The sequence below is a fragment of the Pituophis catenifer genome, unplaced genomic scaffold (assembly GCF_029215685.1).
Source record: "Pituophis catenifer annectens isolate HBS135680 unplaced genomic scaffold, rPitCat1.0.hap2 SCAF_2, whole genome shotgun sequence".
Lineage (NCBI taxonomy): Eukaryota > Metazoa > Chordata > Lepidosauria > Squamata > Colubridae > Pituophis > Pituophis catenifer.
Genome location: NW_027256882.1, coordinates 80,526,996 through 80,547,234, shown reverse-complemented (window position 1 = coordinate 80,547,234; position 20,239 = coordinate 80,526,996). Strand labels below are relative to the sequence as shown.

At 36.6% G+C, this 20,239-nt stretch overlaps 1 protein-coding gene across 1 annotated transcript in view; it reads left to right on the top strand.

Annotated features, from left to right (window-relative positions):
- Window positions 1–1,039: 1,039 nt before the first annotated feature.
- The window catches only part of IPPK (inositol-pentakisphosphate 2-kinase), a 28,646-nt gene continuing 9,446 nt past the window's right edge, over window positions 1,040–20,239 (top strand). Inside the window, exons 1-8 of the mRNA XM_070933685.1 lie at window positions 1,040–1,377; window positions 4,463–4,510; window positions 12,103–12,198; window positions 14,838–14,904; window positions 18,216–18,328; window positions 19,025–19,114; window positions 19,489–19,547; window positions 19,985–20,057. Coding sequence (XP_070789786.1) covers window positions 1,297–1,377; window positions 4,463–4,510; window positions 12,103–12,198; window positions 14,838–14,904; window positions 18,216–18,328; window positions 19,025–19,114; window positions 19,489–19,547; window positions 19,985–20,057 — 627 coding nt within the window. The 5' untranslated portion in view covers window positions 1,040–1,296. The remainder of the gene's footprint in view (window positions 1,378–4,462; window positions 4,511–12,102; window positions 12,199–14,837; window positions 14,905–18,215; window positions 18,329–19,024; window positions 19,115–19,488; window positions 19,548–19,984; window positions 20,058–20,239) is intronic.

The following is a 20,239-nucleotide window of genomic DNA, read 5'->3' as shown; positions in this document are numbered from 1 at the left end:
TAGCATCAGGTAGCAATTTATACTTGCCCATTCAGCTATACATTCCACTGAGTTTTATCTGCATTACATTCTGTGTCGTGTCCGTCTTCACTGCTGGTTCAGTTTAGGTTGACTGCATTATCCTATGACTTAATAAAAATATGAACATAGGCAGTTAACGAAGAAAAACAAATCATTACCCTTTCCAACAAAAACCATTACCCTTTCAGCCTGCCAACAAAAGTGCGTATAGTCAAGGCTATGGTTTCCCTAGTTGCAATATATGGCTGTGAAAGTTGGACCATAAGGAAGGCTGAGCTCCAAAGAATCGAGGCCTTTGAACTATGGTGCTGGAGAAGACTCCTGCGAGTCCCTTGGACTGGAAGGCGACCAAACAGGTCAGTCCTGGAGGAGATCAACCTTGACTGCTCTTTAGAAGGCCAGATCCTGAAGAAACTCAAATATTTTGGCCACCTAATGAGAAGGAACGGCTGTTGACAAAAATAGGATTGCCAACATGATCGCCAACGTCTGATGACGGATATGGCACAAGAAGAAGAAGAATGAGAAGGAAGGACTCACTGGAGAAGAGCCTAATGCTGGGAACGATTGAGGGCAAAAGAAGAAAGGGACGACAGAGAATGAGGTGGCTGGATGGAGTCACTGAAGCAGCTTAAATGGTCTCCGGGAGATGGCAGAGGACAGAAAGACCTGGAGGAAAGCTGTCCATGGGATCGCGATCGGTCGGACACGACTTTGCAACTAACAACAACCACTGTCCGAGATCATCCCACCGTTTAAAAGTAATCCAACTGCTCGCTATATTCGCCCAATATTCTTATGCGCATGCTCAGTAAAGCTGACGAAGCCTTCTTATTCCCCCAAGTCAGAGGATCGATTGCATTTTTTTCCCCCTTTCATCAGGCCATATCCTTGCGACCACGGCAGCGGAAGCTTCTGCCCTCATTAAAGATGGCTAGGTAAGGAAGTCCCACCCCCTTATTCCTTGCACTATTATCGTGGGTTGGTGACTTCCACTTGCCCGATGGCGGAAGGTGGAACTTCCTGTTCTGACCCGGGCGCCAGCTTAGTGTGTGTCGAAAACTACGGAGCGGTTGACTGGTGAATGACGATCCGAGTATCGGAAAAGGTGCTCTCATTGCTATTTGGGTTTGTGGGCGGGCATAGAGGAAGGCGATAAAAGCTTGTAGCCGAGGTGAAGAGGAAGGAGAAGAAAGAGAAGAAGAAGAAGAAAGAGAACGATCCGGAGGAAACCCGCCCGGAAACCGCCGTAAGGAAGCTGCTATTGGCCGGAGGATGGAAGCGGAGAAGATGGATGAGAATGAATGGCGATATCACGGGGAGGGCAACAAGAGCCTCGTCGTCTCCCACAGACAGGTAACGGCGCCCAGGGAGGGAGGGGGAGGCTGCCCGCGCGCTGCCCGCCGTTCGCCTCGCGCTTGTCTCGAGGCGGCGGCCAACGGCTCTCTGGTCTCGGATACCGCTCCGCCCCTCCTCCCTGCGCCCCCCCCCGTCTCCCCATGGCTCCGTCTGTGCTCCAGTCACGCTAGTCGGCCGGGAGGAGGAAGTCCTGTCAATCCCGGCCGATCCCGGTTCTTCCTGTGTGTGTGTGGGGGGGGGGATCTCCGCCCCCGGCTCTCCCCCTCGGCCCACTAACGTGACTGTGGGATCATCATGCCAGAGAAAGCTTCCCCCCTGCGCCCCTCAGAGTGGCTCAGAGAAAGCTTCCCCCAACAATCCTTCCCCCCCCCCTTCCCACACACACATGGCTTGGTGGGAAGTCGCCGCAGAAGCTCTGGCCGCCCGGGCTCTCGCATCCTTTGAACCGATTTTCTGCCTCTTTCCGCGCTCTTGCAAAGTGCAGGTTTTTTGGAGGCGGGGGGGGGGGGGTTGAAATAATTCAGTTCTGCTTTCCCTAAAAGAATCCAGAATTGAAGCAAGATTTGAAACCGGGAGGCAAACTGTCATCTGTTTGAGAAAGGGTGCCTTGGGTCTCCTTGATACCCAGAGGAACCGCAATAGAGAAGAATAGAATAACAGAGTTGGAAGGGACCTTGCAGGTCATCTAGTCCAACCCCCCCCAAAAGCAGGAGACCCAACACCACTTCTGACAGATGGCAGTCTAGCCTCTTCTTGAAAGCTTCCAGTGATGAAGCTCCCACAACTTCTGGAGGCAAGCGATACTCCTGATCCAGATAAAAACGTTTCACCTCCACCCGATGTCTGGAAAGTGAAGTTGTTCTAGTCCGTCATAAATCCAGAGTCCTTAATAATTCTTACCGGAATTCTTCTTGGGAAAAACTCCTAAAGTTGGCGTAGAAATACGAGGCTGAAAGCAAGTCCTTCAAAGCTGAAAGCAAAGTGCCTGAGTCATACTTTTGAAGCAACTGCATTTGCCATCACAAGCTAAATATGTAGGGAAGCAAGCTGCTATGATGTCCTAGGAGAGGTATGACCCTATTCAAATGATTTCTTATGTTTGGGTCAAAGTTCCTCTATCCAAAAATATTAAGAAAAATTCTTTTTATTGAAAAGTCAAAATAACGCATAGGCCCCTGTTGGAAGCTTCTGAGACCTGCCATGTCAGGACTTCATTCTTTGGCACCTTCTCCTTTTTTCTTTTAAGAATTAATGTACTGTAGAGGTTAATGTCTTGGGCTTAAACAGGCATTTTGCATTTTGTCAAACTACCAAGAATGTTGCATGACTTTTGACACATGATTACATCTCAGCTTAAGAGGTAAACTATTTCTTAAATGAGGGGTTAGCCAATAAATAATACGCATTAAAGGATTCCTGGCATTCTTATAATTGTTTCTTTTTTCAAAGTCCTTCTTGAAACAAATGTGGGACAAACATGTACAATGTGGCTTTTGGAATTCTTTCCAGTCCTGTTATCAGCAATCATCTGTAGTTGGTTCTCTGTTACAATGTCTCTCTATGCTCCCCTCATGTTGTATCTGTGTGGGATGTGTGCATTGGGAAACATGGGGCAGGCTGCATATGCTCTGCTCATGTGTCTGGGAAGAAGGAGGGAAGGGCTTAGAATAACAAAGTCACCAATTTTTGGAGCCATTGCCCAATGGCGTCTCCCTGAGGCTTGCACTGAGGGAACTGTCTGATTTTTTTTTCTCTGTAGAAAAGATTGGCCCAATTTTTGAATCTGATCTTTGGGTTCTATTCTGTTTAGTTTTTGGAGGTTATTGTGTGGATGTACTGATAGAAGGTTTTCCATATATAAATTTTCTTTCAAATATTCTTGGGTTATAAAGCATAGAAATGTGCTATTTTATGATAACTTTTTTCTCATTGAAAATCACATTACAATGTTATCATTTCTTTGTCAAGTTTTTGAGAGGGTCAAGATAAAACATACTTGGTAGAGCTGAACCTTGCATCCGATTGTGATTTGTAAAGCCATAGTTTATTTTATTTCATGAACAAACAGATGAAGCCATCATTAGTGAAATTGTTGTGATTAAAACATAGTTTGAGTAATTTGCAAAGCATCCCATGATTTGTGAAGCTGCATCCCCAAGTGGCTATTTGTAATAGTTCCTTGAAACTCTTTACATGGATTGGGAAGGAAATGATAGAAGGAAATGATATAAACAGTGATTTACCTACTGTATACATTATGAAGATGCATCATGATATAACTAAGATTAATGTTAATGATCAACTAATAGCCAGCATTTAATTTTGGTTATTTTTCTAGTCACAATATAATTTGTATATACATTATTGGGCTTATGTAGAGTAATGGAAAATAATTATACCTAGAGACATGTATTTTACAAAGTAATTTGTATTTATTGACATTGGTCCCAATAGCAAAAGAATAGAATAAAAACAAAACCCAAGGGTGTATAGAGTTTGCATTTTATGCTCTAAATGCCTTAAGCTAATTCTGTTCTTTGCTTCATAATAGAGGTCGAACATGCATATTGAAGAGTTCAGAGCAGGTTCTGCTGCTTTTTTTCTCCATTTATTAACCTAACAAATGCCATTTCCTACCAAGAGTATATTTAATTATAGTAGTATAGTATAGTATAGGAATGACTTCCAACTTCTTGCAGGTTCCTTCTGGGAACCTGACGGGGAATGTGCAAAATGACAATCACACGACTTTAGCTGAATGTAACATTGCTGAAATGGTCACAATTTTGCCAGGTTTCAATCCTAGGGTATAATGGGATTAATTAACTCACTTGAAGTCCAGAATAAGGATTGTCCTTAAGCACAGTTTACTTATTTTGAACTCTGATTTAGTCACTTGCTGACTGGAACAAGTCATGTTCTGATGATCATCTGAAAGCTGCATGTGGGATAAAATTTATTTCCCTATATTCAATCTAAAAGAAAAGGGATTTATTTTAATCACCTTTATTTAAACTGATAGCAGCCTGTAGGTCAAATTATTAAATCATATTAATTTCACACTTTTTTTTTTACATTCTAGCATTGCATAGTACTACGCTTCTTGAAATTTCCTCCAAACCGAAATAAGGTTAGTTCAATGTTATTTTTTATTATTTTGCTAAAGAGAGATGCTATTTATTTCACATTGTATATGAAAGTAGGACAGTTGTGTGCAATTGCACTGTATAATATCATTTGTTTTCTGACTTTCTAGATAAAAACATAAAATCTTAAACTTGATTAAAATTTAAGCTGAAATATAAGGCTATCAACAGGTACATCTTTTTAACCAATTAATCAATTATATTTTTCAGTTAGTAAATTAACATACAGAATGAAATATTGTTAAAAGTATCTTTTGATAATCCTTAATAAAAAACACATGAACACATGAAATATAGCTTCTATGTTTCTAGAAATATTATTTCACAGTAATTGGTTCAAATGGTTTCACCAAAAGAACCATTTTTAAATCATTGATATATAGCTTAAGTTATTAGGAAAAGCCTATCTGTATAATCTATAAAAACAATAATCCATTGTTGTTTCAAAGTCTTATACATCTTTACTTCTAGTGAACCAACAAACATTTATAATTTGTGAATAAGCCCAATTCTGCTTTATAAATGTATCTGATCTCAGTGTGAATCATAATAATAATAAAACTTAGAAAATCTCTGCATTGACAAAATTTCCATCCATCAATTTCAAAACGCCATTCTGCTTGGATCTGCCCCTATACTATGCCAATAAATTATGACATACCAGATTCTTGGTATTTGATGCATATGCAGGCCAACACCAGCTAAAGAATTAGCAGCTGTGTTTTCACATTTTGTGATTATAATAAAAAATAGTAATATAATAATTATGACAAGATGATTTTGAAAAACTATAAGAGAAGGAAAACCAATTTGACTATAGTTTGGATTATTACAAGAAGGCATTCAACTCCCTGCCACATGACTGGATAATCAAGTGCCTCAAAATAACAGGAATCAGTAGAAACATCAGAAACTCTGTGCAAAGATCAATGGAACAATGGAAGACATTTACTGGTGAATGGTGATAGACCAGGACATCCTCCAGGCTCAAGCACACTGAAATGAAGAAGAAGATTAGTAGTGAATACACCAGAAGAGTGAAGAAGATTTTAGAATTCAAACTCATTGGTGGAAATAACATCAAGGTGATTAGCACCCCGACAATTCCAGTCATTAAATATCCAGTTGGAATGATGCATTCAACTCAAGCTGAAGCAGAAGCTCTGGACAGGAAGACCAGAAAAATAATGACAATGAATCATGTCCTTCATCCATGCAAGGACATTGACAGGCTCTATTTACCATGGAGCATAAGTGGGGGTGGAATGTTGCAAGTACACTAGACAGTTAAAGGAAGAAAAAAAGACATCGGAAGGACAATGAACAAGGTGTATTGAACATATTATACCATATATTATACCATGAAGGCTTACTGAATACCAAAGAGACTAAATTAGCATATAAGAAAGATCAAATGAAGAAGAGAAAAAAATTATGACAAGGCAAAGTATTACATGGCAGTGCATTAAATAACTATTAGGCAAAGCAGATAATAACAATAAAGAATAGTTGCAGCTCAGGATCAGATAATAAGATCTGGCAATGGCTAAGAGCAGGAAAGTTGAAGAAAGAGACAGAGGAGCTATTTCTCAGTGCAGAAGATCAAACATTAAAAACAGATTCATATAAAGCCAGAATTGGAAAGACAGCAACAGACAGCAAATATTATCTCTGTAAAGAAGCTGAAGAAGCAGCGGACAACCTAGTTACCTGCTGCAAGGAGATTGCCTAGACTGATTACAAACAACGGCATTCTCTATTGATGGATTGGTAGTAAAGTTTCTGATTCAACTGAAATTGGAGATTCTGCCTGTAATGTGCAATTCAAGCTTTGCATCTGCTGATTTTCTTGCCTATGGCTATTATTTGCTGCTTTATTATTTCAAGTGCTTTTTTGATCATGTCTCTAGACCAGGCCCAGGGAAAATGCACATCTGGCTTGCAGCATTGGCATCAACATTGGAGGGCAGGGTTGTCAGCAGCATTGGGGATGGGATGGCATCAGTGGATGCCTCGTTGTGATGCAGCCTCGTTGGGGAGTGATGCAGCCTTGTTGGGGAGGCAGCACGGCGTCATTGTCCCTCCACAACAGTTCCAGTTACTCATGTGGCTCTTTGGGAAAATTAATTCTGCTCTAGGTCATATTTCTTGATTAGGTATTGGTCTTGTTCTTCAGTTTCTTTTCTTCCATCCGTTTTAACTTGCTTGCACCTGATCTTATCTCATTTTGATCTTATTTTCCAACCCACCTTCTATTTTGCTGATGCACCATTTGGTTTATTTCTTGTTGATTGATTTTGCATCCAAGATCTTCAGTTATAATTGCAGCTATGCTGTGTATCAGTTGTTTGGTTTCTTGAAATGAGTTGGTGCTTAACTTTGATATTACAATATTGGCATCATTTATACTTGTGCAGGGAGAGTCACTTTGGTGTCATAGTTAAGAGAAACCAGAAGGTTTTTGAGTTCTAGTTTTAGGCATAAAGCCAGATGGATGACCTTGGGCCAGTCACTTTCTCTCAGGAAGGAGGAAAAACCTTGCTAAGCAAACTGCATGGACTTGTTCAGGCAGTCTCTGAGAATTGGACATGATTGAATTGAAGAAAAAAATCCCTTTGGCTAGGTGTTGTTTATAACAAGCTTCAAAACAATTAACGTGTTTCCCCAAAAGTAAGACCCTGTCTTATATTTTTTTGAACCCTGAAATAAGCGCTTGGCCTTATTGCCATGCACTCAAATGCCCGATTGGGCTTATTATCAGGGGATGTCTTATTTGGGGGGAAACAGGGTATTTATTTTTAGTCTTTGTATATTTGCAACTGGTAAGCAACTTTTCTTCCAATAGCCCTGCATATACTGACCTTGGTTGTTCAGCTCCCAGTCCTGAGTCCTGTAACCCACTTATCATCAGATGTGCAGGAACTCCAACACTTAGCGCTGGCCTTGTTGATCTGGGCTATGACTGATCTGGTTGACAAAATCACCATCAGTCTATTGCAAAGGCAGCTTTACTTGAAACAGCTTATATCTTATGACAATACCTATAATATTATTAATCAGCAATGTCTGAGTATTGGCCATATCATATCTTATACAACTTATCATATCCAATTTCATTTTACATAGTTACTATTTTTGTTACTATTTTCCATAGTTTTTTATCTTATCTTAATATTTCTATATTTATTATATAAACAGCATCAGCATCTGCCGTCAGATCCTAGTTTCTTAACATTATTTCAATTAGTTATCTTATCCATTGTTAACCATATATATTCCCTTTTAACTTTCATATTAAGTTGTTCTTCATCCTAATAAATTTGCACATTCTCGGGGTTGCCTTTCTACCATTTTATCTCCCTTGTTTTACAACAATTTTTCTTCTCCTCTCCTCTCTTTCTCTTCCCTCCCTTCTTCTAGCCTTTTCTACTTTCATCTTTCCTCCTCTCCTACTCCTTATCTACTTCTTCTTCCTTCCCTCCTCCTCTATTCCTTCTTCCGTTTCTAACCTTCTCTCCTACTCTTATTTCCCCTCCCTTTCTTCCTCTCCTTTTCCCTTTCTTCTATTCCTCTCTCTCCTTCCTCTCTTCTCCTTCTTCCCTGATAAGAGGGTTTCAGTGATGCTAAGCAAGGTTCTGGGCAAAGAACCAGGTAAGACTCTTGATTAAACATAATCAAACAGACTAGAATTCAAAAATATTGAATACTAAAAATGCAAATGTTCAAGTTCAGGTATATTTCCATTATGTTTTTGCATATAATGGCAAACTCATTCATTTTTCTTTCTTATAGATTATGCCCAATATATACAGATTTGTAAATCTTACTAAAGCAGTGTAAATAATAATTGTTTCTTGAACAGTTATAAAAAGCCTCCACAATTTCTTTTGAATTCTTAGCTATATATTAAATATATTGCAATTGTAGTTATTAATGTTGTAAGAAAAAAAATGACTAAGATATGCTAAACACATAACAATCCTAAAACTTAGAATGATTGCTAAGCACTTAAATTTTTAATATGAGAACAGTGCAACAAATAGAAACTATAGAAAGAAGAAAAGAGGAAAAAATAATCCATTGAGAATCTTGCTCACTTGAGGTTGGATTTTGCCCTCTATAAAGGAACTCATGGGCAAGGAAAAAATGAGATGGCTACAGTTTACCAATCTAGAATTCTGTTTAATTGCCCTGTTTCAAAGTTCACTCTCTCATATATTTGGTTCTTCATGTATGTTCCAGTTATAAAACCAATAATAAAGTTCAAAAGGGACTTTTAATTTCATCATTTTATGTTAAGATTCTAAAATAAGTTAGCATTTGTTCAGGCCAGTATTGAAAAAAGAAATTGTCTTGAGGACAGTGCAAAAAGAAAAAGAAAAAAGAGGTTGCTAGATATTGGTTAAGTGCAAGTGGGGAAATGCTCTTAGTTTTCCCATCCAGATATCCATGGCAGTGACATCTTAAGAAACCAAGGTATTTAGATTTTGCTCCTGTACTAGTTTCTCTTTCGGGTTTCATTCATGCTAATTTAAATTTTTAGTAAATTCAAAAACTCAAAAATAATTGGCACCCTTATTTTGTAGGTAAAGGACTTAATTTGACCTTAATTTCTGAAAATCATATAGAAGGCCATATTTCAAATTTGTGCTTATTTTGCTATTTTTTTGATAGGAGAGATCTTCTGTGGCCTGAAGCGCTACAGGTACTAGATTTATCTAAGCACGCAGTTGCCTTGGACAAACTGTAAATTTCCAGAAGAGGTGGATTGACAGTGTTTTCAGTGAAACGCTGAGTACTAATGAATGTACTATTTGTCTTGGTGGATGCTATTGTCTCTGTAGGCATGGATCAGTACAAATATGAGGCTGACTTTCCTCTTACAAACATTTCAGAAAAGAACAGCCTCTCTGTTTCTAATGTTAATTACTGCTGTCCTTACTGTGCTAATTGAAAGTGTTTTGTTAAAGGGTATCCTAGCAGACTCTATAAATATAGTTTGGAATGGAGATATTTGTAAATGTGATTTAAGCTGATAGAAGTGGTATAAAGCTCCCGATGTTCTTTAAAAAGCGCAGAACAGATATTCTTTTTGGAGTACTCACAATATTGAGTAATAAAAATTACTGTATTTTTATTTTTTGTTCAGTTTATTTGTCAGTTCAGCATAATGATGATCCTTTTGATTAAGATTTAGTGGATTTTGAGTTCTTGCTGAATCCTTAGTCTTAGCCTCTTAAATTAAATGAAGCAATTATTTTTTCATTGAGCTTCAGAAATGTTACTTATCCACATTTAACCTAGACACACAAAAGCCTGCTAGTATGACATTGACTTCTGTCCATAAAACCAAAACATATATTTATATTTTGAATGTTTACAAAATTTGAAGCTTTCTTATAAAGCCTGTATAAAATCATGTTTGAAGTATTAGTTATGTAATACATTTTATATTCATTTAATTAATCATTTCAGTAAAGTTGCCTAAAGTAGATTCTGTAAGTATTATTCTATTTAAGTAAAATCTCTTTTGGGTTGACTTTCTTGTGATTTCATGGACATATCCATGCTGCTTTTTTAGAAGCAATATGAAAGTGGTTGGCATTGCCTTCATTTGTGAAAAATTTCCACAATGTCTTCAACCTGGAATTCCCTTTGAGATCTTCCCTTGAAATACTACAGTAATTAGGGCCGGTCACACTTCATTTCTGAGTCCAGGCAAGTCTACTGAGGTGTTGCATCTTCTGAGACATTATTTCATGTACTGCTTGCTTAAGTAGCCAATTAAACACATTCTCTGTCAAGTAAATACAGCATTTTCACTCTGTGAGGATTGCCCTTTCAGAGGAAATGCTTTGTTTTTGTTCTTATATTGCATTATCCTTTTGCTATACCTACCATGCTACTCTTATACTAGAGACAGATTTTGTTCACCTTGACTCTTATGTCTTGATCTATTTCAGAATGTCTGAGTTTACATAATTCTGCAGAAGTAAGGCCTGATCGTTACCCAGACCGAAGAATCTGTCTTTATAAGATGAATAGCTGTCATTTTGTTAAAAGAATAAAGTACTAAAGAATAAAGTACTGTAGATAAAACTTTTTATAGGAAAGGATTTCTGGAGCCAGGAGCTAGTCTCTAACTCTTATATCAATATATCTGATAAAGAGCTTAATTCAATATTTAGGCAGAAATAGACATTTTATGTAGTTGTATTCAGAATCAAATCATTTAAAATGTTCCATGCAAGGATTGAGCCATACACAGAACAGGCAGTTTTGGGCAATCAAAGACCAGGAAGAAACTTCTGTTTCATATGGACATGGTCATAGAACATATGTGTTCCAGGCACTGGTATTCTGAAATAAGTACAATAAAAAAAAAGATATTAGAGTTTGTATACAGTATACAATAACTAGGTGGACAAAAGAAAGGCATGGGAAAATAGAGGGAAGAGTGAATGGATGAGTGGGATGGGTAGATGCAGCAGTATGTAAATAAGGAGAGGCAAAAGAAAGGAAGGTGTGGAAATACCAGGTATGAAGTGGGCAGCCAGATGGATATGGTGCATTTGATTCCAAGAACATCAGTGGCAACAGTGATGTACAGCAAAGAAAAAGGAAGGAGTAGAAAAATTGAGTGGGGGGCAGTTGCACAGGCCTACCTTGCAGAGAAAGTGATGGTGAGATGAAGTAGCCTTTCTTCTCTCCTGGTAATGTCTTCTGGATTTGCCTTGGCCAACAGTGCAAATGTTCCAGGTTCCACTTCAGCTGGATAGTGACTTCACTAGGAATAGTCCAGCTGGACCACCTAGCCATAGTGTCCCATGCATGGAACAAAACATATTCTTCATTTAATATGTTTCTAATTTAGAGCTGATATTACTGAGATGTTAAAGACATCTTCAGGAATTAATTTAAAAGGATTTAAAGAGTGCTCATTAAATCATAATGCTGACCTAAGAATACATGTTGTTAGCTTTTTAAAAATGTATGAGAGAAGCTGCCGATTTAGTTTGCATTTTCAATAAAACTTAACTAATATTTTTACATCTTAGTTTTTGCCATTTCTTATTCATTTCTTCTTCTATGAATCAGTGATATCTTTGTTTCCTTTGGTTGCCATTGTTACCAAATTGCTACATATATACTACTACATATACTACTACACATATAATATACTACACGTATTATTAGGATGTATAAGTTGTACACCTAGTTTATCAGAAAATGGTCTCTCTTGCACTGAATTATTTGATAGGCAAATAGTAATTGCAGTGTGTTGATTATGTGCATCTAAAATATGTATGTTATAGAGAAATACAATTTGAGAGAAAACTAGTCTTAGTGGTGATGTTAGCTAGAGGTGTGAATGATATTAAAAGTAAATATTTTCTCCTTTGCTGATAAGGAAAAGTAGTGTGATATAAATTTGTATTTGATTTGACAATTAATACAAGGAGTTGTATTCTCTGCACATTTGAAATTGACAATTATTTGATCCATAGTAGTTAGAATTTCTACCAATTACTAATGTATATTTTGTTTCACTAATTATTTATGCTTGCTTTTTTAGACACCAGAAGAAATCTCTCATCATCTTCAGAACATAGTGTATTTTGGCAAACACATCATGAAGCACTTTTTTGGGGAGAAATATGTTCATCATGGGGTAATTATTATTTTATAATTCTTTTTAAATAAGCAGAATTTTTTTCTTGCAATATTTTATTTATATTTTTTGACAGAAAGAAAAAGTATATAGTTTAACTTGTATTCAGATCAGATATATAGAAGATAGAGCAGTGGCCAAAATTTTGTTATATACATTCAGAATAGTTGCCCTAAGTTTCCTACAGTAGCAAGAGGAAGAGTGCTTGAATGTGGCTTTTCATGATTCTGCCATTGATCATTTACAGTTATCCCTTTTTTAAGGAATGGGGTAGAAATTGTACATGATAAACTTTTTAAAAATATTGAGATTGTGAGTCATGAAATGATTAGGTGAAAACATTTGTGAATAAAAATATTACCTGTATCTTACTTCTACATGAAAAGGTATAAGATGTAAATTGGGTATTAATCAAATATAAATAAAAAAACTCTCAGTCATGTAATTGATAAGAACAGAATTCAAAGGACAAGAATGCAGGCTTACCTTATATATTTCCCTCATTATCTTAATATTTATTTATATTGTACTTTCTACCAAGACATGCATTTAAAGCTACTAATAGAAGTAAAATAAAAAACATACAGAATTAAAGCAAATGTTTTTAGAACATTAAAATGTAGGATACATTTTTGTATACATAAATGCACATAAAATGTAGGAACATTAAAATGTTCCTTGGTTTATGTCCATTCATTCAGTGACTGTTCAAGTGATGCTGAAAAAAGTGGACATACGACTGGTCGCATTGCAGCACTCCCATGGTGATGTGATTGCAATCTGGATGTTTATGTGCCTGGGTCACAACTACACAGCCTGCATCCTCCTCCCATGATTTAAGCACAGCCTGTGTCAGTCCTCTTAGGTCGTCCCTCGGCCGTTTTGCGGTATCCCCATGTTCCTTTACCCAGGACTCCTGACACTTTCTGTTTAATGACCTGCATCTTTTGGGATTACAAAACTGCTCTGGATTGCCATCACTAATCGCTGCTGTCACATGATGTCACATTTTATTACTACCACTTTCCTTACTTAACCTCCCACATTTCCTTAACTGTCTTTGACTTAGAGCATGTTTTTCTTTTCACCAGACTAACTTTCATTTTATTTTTCTAATTCATTATTGACATCAGATTACAAATCAACTCTCTCCAACATATAAACCTATTCTTGAAGGTATTGTAAAATTGATTTCAATCCTTCTTCAAAAAGGCTATTTATTAAATATTAAAAAGGAAACAAATACAGAAAACATATTTAAAGTTCACATTTGCTTAAAAAGATACCCTCCTGTGCCGCTGCCAGGAAAGGGAGTGGAATTGGGGGACATCTTCTTTAGTCTTGTCCTTTAATTGGAAAGTTTAGTTCAGATGATTCATGCATTTAGTGGCTACTTGCTCTTGACTGATAAACTTGAGGAGCTAAATGTTTTTCAAATTTTGATTGGTTTTGAAATTGTGACCAAATAAATATTTAGTAAAGAAGGTTGGGAGACAGATACAATAATGTTTAGTGTACAAGAAGCATTGGAATCAGGAATTATTGCCAAAGTTAGTAGATATTACTAAGAATATTATGTAACTCGGGGGTGTCAAACTCAAGGCCCAGGGGCCGGATCTGGCCTGTGGGGCCACCCTGGAAACAGTAAAGGACCAGCCTGTGGTGCCTCTGCCAGCGAAAACGGAACTAGGGAGGGCTGCAGGAGGCCCTCCTGAGCTCCGTTTTCACTGGCAGAGAGTTGCAGGAGGCCGTTGCAGCCAAAAACGGAGCTTGGGAGCCCATTTTTGCTGGCAGAGCACTCAGGCCGCCACAGGTGACCCTGACATGAGTGATGTTGAGCTGGCCATGCCCACCCTGGCCACGCCCACCCTGGCCTCCCAAGGTCAAAAACAACCCTGATGCAGCCCTCAATGAAATTGAGTTTGACACTCCTGATATAACTGAAAGAGTTTTTGTATTCCTTTTCTAGGGAGAGTTTGGCAAACAGTATATTATTCAAAGCTGACTATTGAACTGAATTGAACAGAACACTGAACTTTAAGGCAGTATTCTCCCCTTCTCTCTCACCTTTTCACCCAAGGTTCCTCAAGGCATGTTTACTCAGCAATCATCTTTATTTGAAAACATTGTCTCCTTGCTATGCATATATATATATAGCAATTTCTCCTGTAAACATACTTTATTATATAGTTTTTAAATTGTTTTATAGGGCAGCTTCAATTATTACTGACTGATATAAAAAAATAACTTAGTTGAATCTGGCAAAATGTTTACTTAGCTACACAGTCACTAAGCAAACCACATGACAGATAAAGAGGGAGGGAGAGAGGGAGGGAGGGAGAGAGAAGAGTGGAAGAGAGAGAAGATTGCTGGTTGCTCTCATTTAAAGTTCTATCATGCAGCAATGCTAGTGTTACTCTCAGTCTTTACTGTCAGGTACAAAAATGTGGGTGTAAGTTGGAAAATTGGAAAGTGATTTTTATACATGTTTACTACATGTTATTACCATTGTATTTGTGAACAATCATTATCCAAGTCAGTTGCTAAATGGGGACTACCTCTATTACACAGCTTACCTATAGCAATAGGAATTACCATCAGTATAATAAAAATATTTAAACACCTTTTAAATCTTTTAGGAAGTTGTCCAGCTATCTTTGGATTTTGTGAAACAACTTTGCTTAAAGATCCAGGCAGAGAGGCCAGGTAAGAAATTAAAACAATGGCACAGCTATTTGAACATAAAATTGAAACAGTGTTTTCTGAAATTTGGCTCATCTGAACTCATGTGCAAATTGATTCAGTTTTCTTTAAAAAAAAGTACAGAAATGTGGTTTGCCTTTGTCTTCTAGGTTTTTTTTTCAATTTCCCAATCTCGTTTATTGCCTTGTTATTCCCTTGAAATCTTCCATACAAGGATTATTACTACCGCTGAATAAGAAAATTAGCTTTATGTAGATTATAACCACATGATTCTTGTCTTGTATTTAGCCCCAAAATCTTTAATGATGTAATTAAATCATGGGACAAACAGATCTTGCTTATGTAATTAATTGTTCAGTTTTTAGAATAAACATTGGTGTTGCCTTCAGTACTGGTAGTCCTCAACTTATAATCATTCTTTTAGCAACTTTTCAAAATAATAATGGCACTGAAAGAAGTGACTTACAACCAATCCTTGCAGTTAATGACCATTGCAGCATCCTCGTCATCGGTGATCAAAATTTGGGTGTTTGACAACTGACATGTACTTACAATGGCTGCATATGATTGCCACTTGCGACCTTCCTAGCCAGCTTCCAACAAGCAAAGTCAATGGGGGAAGCCACATTCACTTAATGACCATATGATTCACTTAACAACTGCATTGATTAGCTTAATAAACATGGCAAAAATAGTCATAAAATTGGACATGACACACTTAAGAATCAGCATGCTTACCAATGGAAATTGTAGTCTCAGTTGTGGTCATAAGTCAAGGACTATCTTTTCCTACAGTGGAGCTAAGCAAACTGAGATTTCAGAACTGTATATTGCCTTCTGAAACTCAGTTCTTGAATCCCTCCAGAAATTGCTAACAAATTTTAGTTAATGTGTTGTATGGAACAATAAGGTAAATTATATTTAGTGTAATTTTAATTCAACACAAGTTGAATTATGCCAAATTCAGCCTTTGTTCTCAAACTAAATTTTTGGAGTTTTTTTTAAATTTGATTTATATGCCGCCCTTCTTCGAAGACTCATGGCAGCTTACAATGCGTTAAGCAATAGCCTTCATACTTTTGTATATTTATACAAAGTCAGCTTATTGCCCCCACAATCTGGGTCCTCATTTTACCTACCTTAGAAAGGGTGGAAGGCTGAGTCAACCTTGAGCCTGGTGAGATTTGAACTTGCAGTAATTGCAGGCAGCTGATGTTAATAACAGTGCTTTAGTCTGCTGCACCACCAGGGCTCTATAGGGGCACCAGTTTGCTCCTATAAGGCCTCTTAGATGCCATGTATGTTCCTGAAAATGTTTGTGTAGCTTGATCTATTCACACACACACACACACACACACGTCTAGATACTTGTATACATTGGCTTCTCTTTTCCCCTTCTGTCCCTCATTTTATGTTGGAATTGGATTTTCCATTGTTATTGAGTGTTGAACACATAATTAACTTGGACACAAATACTTCATTATGGTTGTAATTGTGAATATATACTTACAGATCCCTCAGACATAAAAGCCTCTATTTTAGAGTTTTCAGGTGGTATCTATGGAAAGTTATTCAGGACAATAAAAGCATCAGGACAAAAGTTATTGAGGCAAAAAAGGCCATCAAATATGTAAATAGTACATTTTCTCTTCTCAGAATAACTTGCCTTTTTAAAAGAGAAAAATGTAGCAGTATAATGGTATATTGTTTGATGCTAAAGCTGGTTCAACTTGTATTTGGTTGCAAAATAATAGAAAATCCCACACAGGCTTTGCTGCAACAGGAAGTACATCTCTTAAATATTTTCCCCAAAGTTGAATCAAAATTTCTTTAGTTAATGGGGTATCATTTATTTGTACCTATTATATTTTTTGGATGAATAATTAACATCTCTTACAGCTAATACTGTAAGAGGGATGCAGTGGCTCAGTGGCTAAGATGCTGAGCTTGTCGATCGAAAGGTTGGCAGTTCAGCAGTTTGAATCCCTGGCATTGTGTAATAGGGTGAGCTCCCGTTACTTGTCCCAGCTTCTGCCAACCTAGCAGTTCGAAAGCACGTAAAAAATGCAAGTAGAAAAATAGGGACCACCTTTGGTGGAAAGGTAACAGCATTCCGTGCGCCTTTGGCCTTTAGTCATATCGGCCACATGACCACAGAGACATCTTTGGACAGCGCTGGCTCTTTGCTTTGAAACAGAGATGAGCACTGCCCCCTAGAGTCGGGAACGACTAGCACATATGTGTGAGTGGAACATTCACCTTTACAGCTAATACATTGCATATTTGATACTATGTATGGTACAGATTATTTTTTATTTCTGTTTTTACATTAAGTTGACACCTTTCTCCAGCATAATATAAATCAAAGACTCTCCTGACTTGAATTTGATTGTGATTAAATAAACATGTCTATATTGGTTGTTTGGTATCAATATGGAAGTGACCTACCACTGCCTTCTTTCTAATCCCCCCGCCCCGCTCTTCCAGCTTGCCTATAAATGTAGGATTTCCTAGTCTTCCATTCCAGACTTAATCAGGGCTGAATTGATTAATCATTTAAACTTTTACAAATCACCCAGGATTGATTAGAAGTTACTTATTTACTTTTGAAACAGGTTGATAATTCAAACCTTCTTGACATGTAAGCCTATCTACAGTGCAGCCAATATTCATATCATGATTCCAAATCCAACGTAAATTTTAAGATCTTGTATTTTTCAAATAAGTACTTCAGAGAATTTTTCAACACAATTGCTATATAGATGCTGGAACACTTGTATAATTGAACAAAACAATATCCGATTACTTTTCCCCAAGAGTTCTTACAATTTTTATTGAACTTGAATAAAAGGCAAATATGAAAACATGAATAAAAAGTAAAATGCAAATAGCATTCAACTTAGAAATGCATTTGATTGAAATTTGTTTTGGCAGTTTGGGGAAGGTAATAACAAAGTTATTAGACTCCTGTATTGAATAGCATGGAAAGTTTATGTGTGTTGAGCACAATAGTAGGTTCTGTGTTTGTATTCCACCCTTCCTTCCTTGAAAAAGTTCAAAGCAGAAGTTATATACTCTCAACTATTTCTATGAATCTGTGCTTATTTGATAATTTGTAGAGATTTCATTGTGGGTTTCCCATATTGAAACCCAGTAATGACACTATTAACTACAGGAGGTTTTTTTCTCAAATAAAAAAAAAATTGAAATGCCAATGGCTTATTATTGTTTAGCTATTTTAAAACTATCAAGAGAAGAATAATGTTTGCCATGTTTTCTAAAAATCTTTCTCAGTTAATATCCTTTTTCTTTAGAATCACGCTGTGATAAAGAGATGGATGCTCTTAGTGGTTATGCTTTGTGCCTTCCTAATCTCACCAGGATGCATTTTGTTGAACATCGCCCTAAACTTTGTATAGAAATTAAGGTGAGTACATCAAGAATTCGATACAATCAATACTTTGTGTTCACATTGTTGCTTTTATACCCTTTAATTTTATTAGCAGAATGAAATGTTAAACAATGTAGAAACATAATTTCAATGTTTTGTTTCCATTAGAGGAAGTAACTATAAAAGATGAAATGGCATTTTGCAACTTACTTAAAATCATAGAAAGTTTTGAAGCCCATTTTAATCAGGCATAATTTTTTAAAATAGAACTATAATGTAGGCCACTTTGTATACCCGTCCTGATGGCTACTTCTCACAAGGGAGATAGAATGAAACAGTGTTGTTAGAGTGATTTTGTTACAGTATTCCTCCTTAATGACATCAAATATATTGAAATTCTTCTTCTTTTTGGGTGGCACTTATGCAGATTTAAATGTTTGAAAATTTGAACAGTTAAAAGTGTTATAGCCATTTAGATTTATGCCAAATAATTAAGTAATACTTCTGGGAATGTATCAATCATTTTGTAGCAAGAGTAAAATAAATATTTCTGTTCTTTGTGTGTCTTAGGGTTAGAAAGTTTGTGTACTGCTTTTTATAAGAGTTCACTGAAAGGCTGAAAGATCCTAAAAACCTTACGTTATTGGGAGTGAATGGGGGGGGGGGTGTTGGTATTACTTTTAAATACAAAGCAAAGATGTCCTAAATTTTAAACTGCACTTTTTCTTGCAGCCAAAATGTGGGTTTCTCCCCTTTTCCAGTCATGTTTCACAAGATATAAAATATAAAGTTTGTCGTTACTGCATGCACCAGCATCTAAAGGTAATGTACAATTTAAGTGGATTGTAAGCTTTTGATAGAGTGGAATTAATACTCCATTTGAATATGGTACACATGATTATGTATAAGTCAAAACTCATTCCTTTTTCAGTTGTGAAGGCCATTTTATTTACATTAATCTACACTGGCATGTAAATGGAGGGAAATGCTTTTGTTGGGAAAAGTGTGAAGAAGCAGAATGTTAGAGATTGTAACTTTCTTAAGCTGGGAGGTCAGGGAAACTAAAGGCATGAGTGGAAGTATCTGGAGATATTGATGAACTCCCAGATTGAACAGTTCTGGAAATTAAATTAATTGGAAATTCGAGAAATAAATGAATGCATATTTAGGAAGTCATATGTTCTGTTTGTCAACAGGTAGCAAAAGGAAAATGGAAACATCTAAGTAAATATTGTCCGCTAGATCTATTCTCAGGGTAAGAAAGTATATATCTTATTTTTAATATATATTTCCTTCATTGAGCTGTTATTCTTCCTACTTATTTTAAAAAGTTATGCTGCTATATGAAATTTTAACAACGTTACTCATAACATGGAAAGTTTCCGTCTGTTAATCAGTACAGAGCTGCATGATATATACAGTTAAAGTTATGGAAAGAAGCTAATAATGTGGTAGTTGGAAAAATAATTGGAACAATTTTCAGGAAAAAAATGTGGAAAATATGGGTCTTACAAATAGCTTCTAAGTAGAACTGTCTTAAGTATTAGAGTGGAGAATAGTCCCAGTCATAAGGTCATAGAGTTAGAAATAAAATATGTTTGAAAGTAGATCAGATAAATCAGAGTAAACAAGTTTATTTTAGTTATAGATTGATTACACTTCATTTTAAATATTGTTTTTTTTATATTTTAGAAATAAACAGCGAATGCACTTTGCCTTGAGAAGCCTATTATATGAAGCACAGAATAATTTAAAAATATTTAAGGTAAGGTGCTCTGAATTTTTCAGGGAAGCTTTTGTTCTTCATCCAGCCTACTTCACTTTCTTATTTTTGTTCTAATGTGCTTAATTAGGAAGCAGCTTCTGAAAGTCCAAGCTCCCATCTCCATGATTTAAATAAAACCGCAATCAACACTTTGCTTACTGGGCAAATTACTTACACTGATG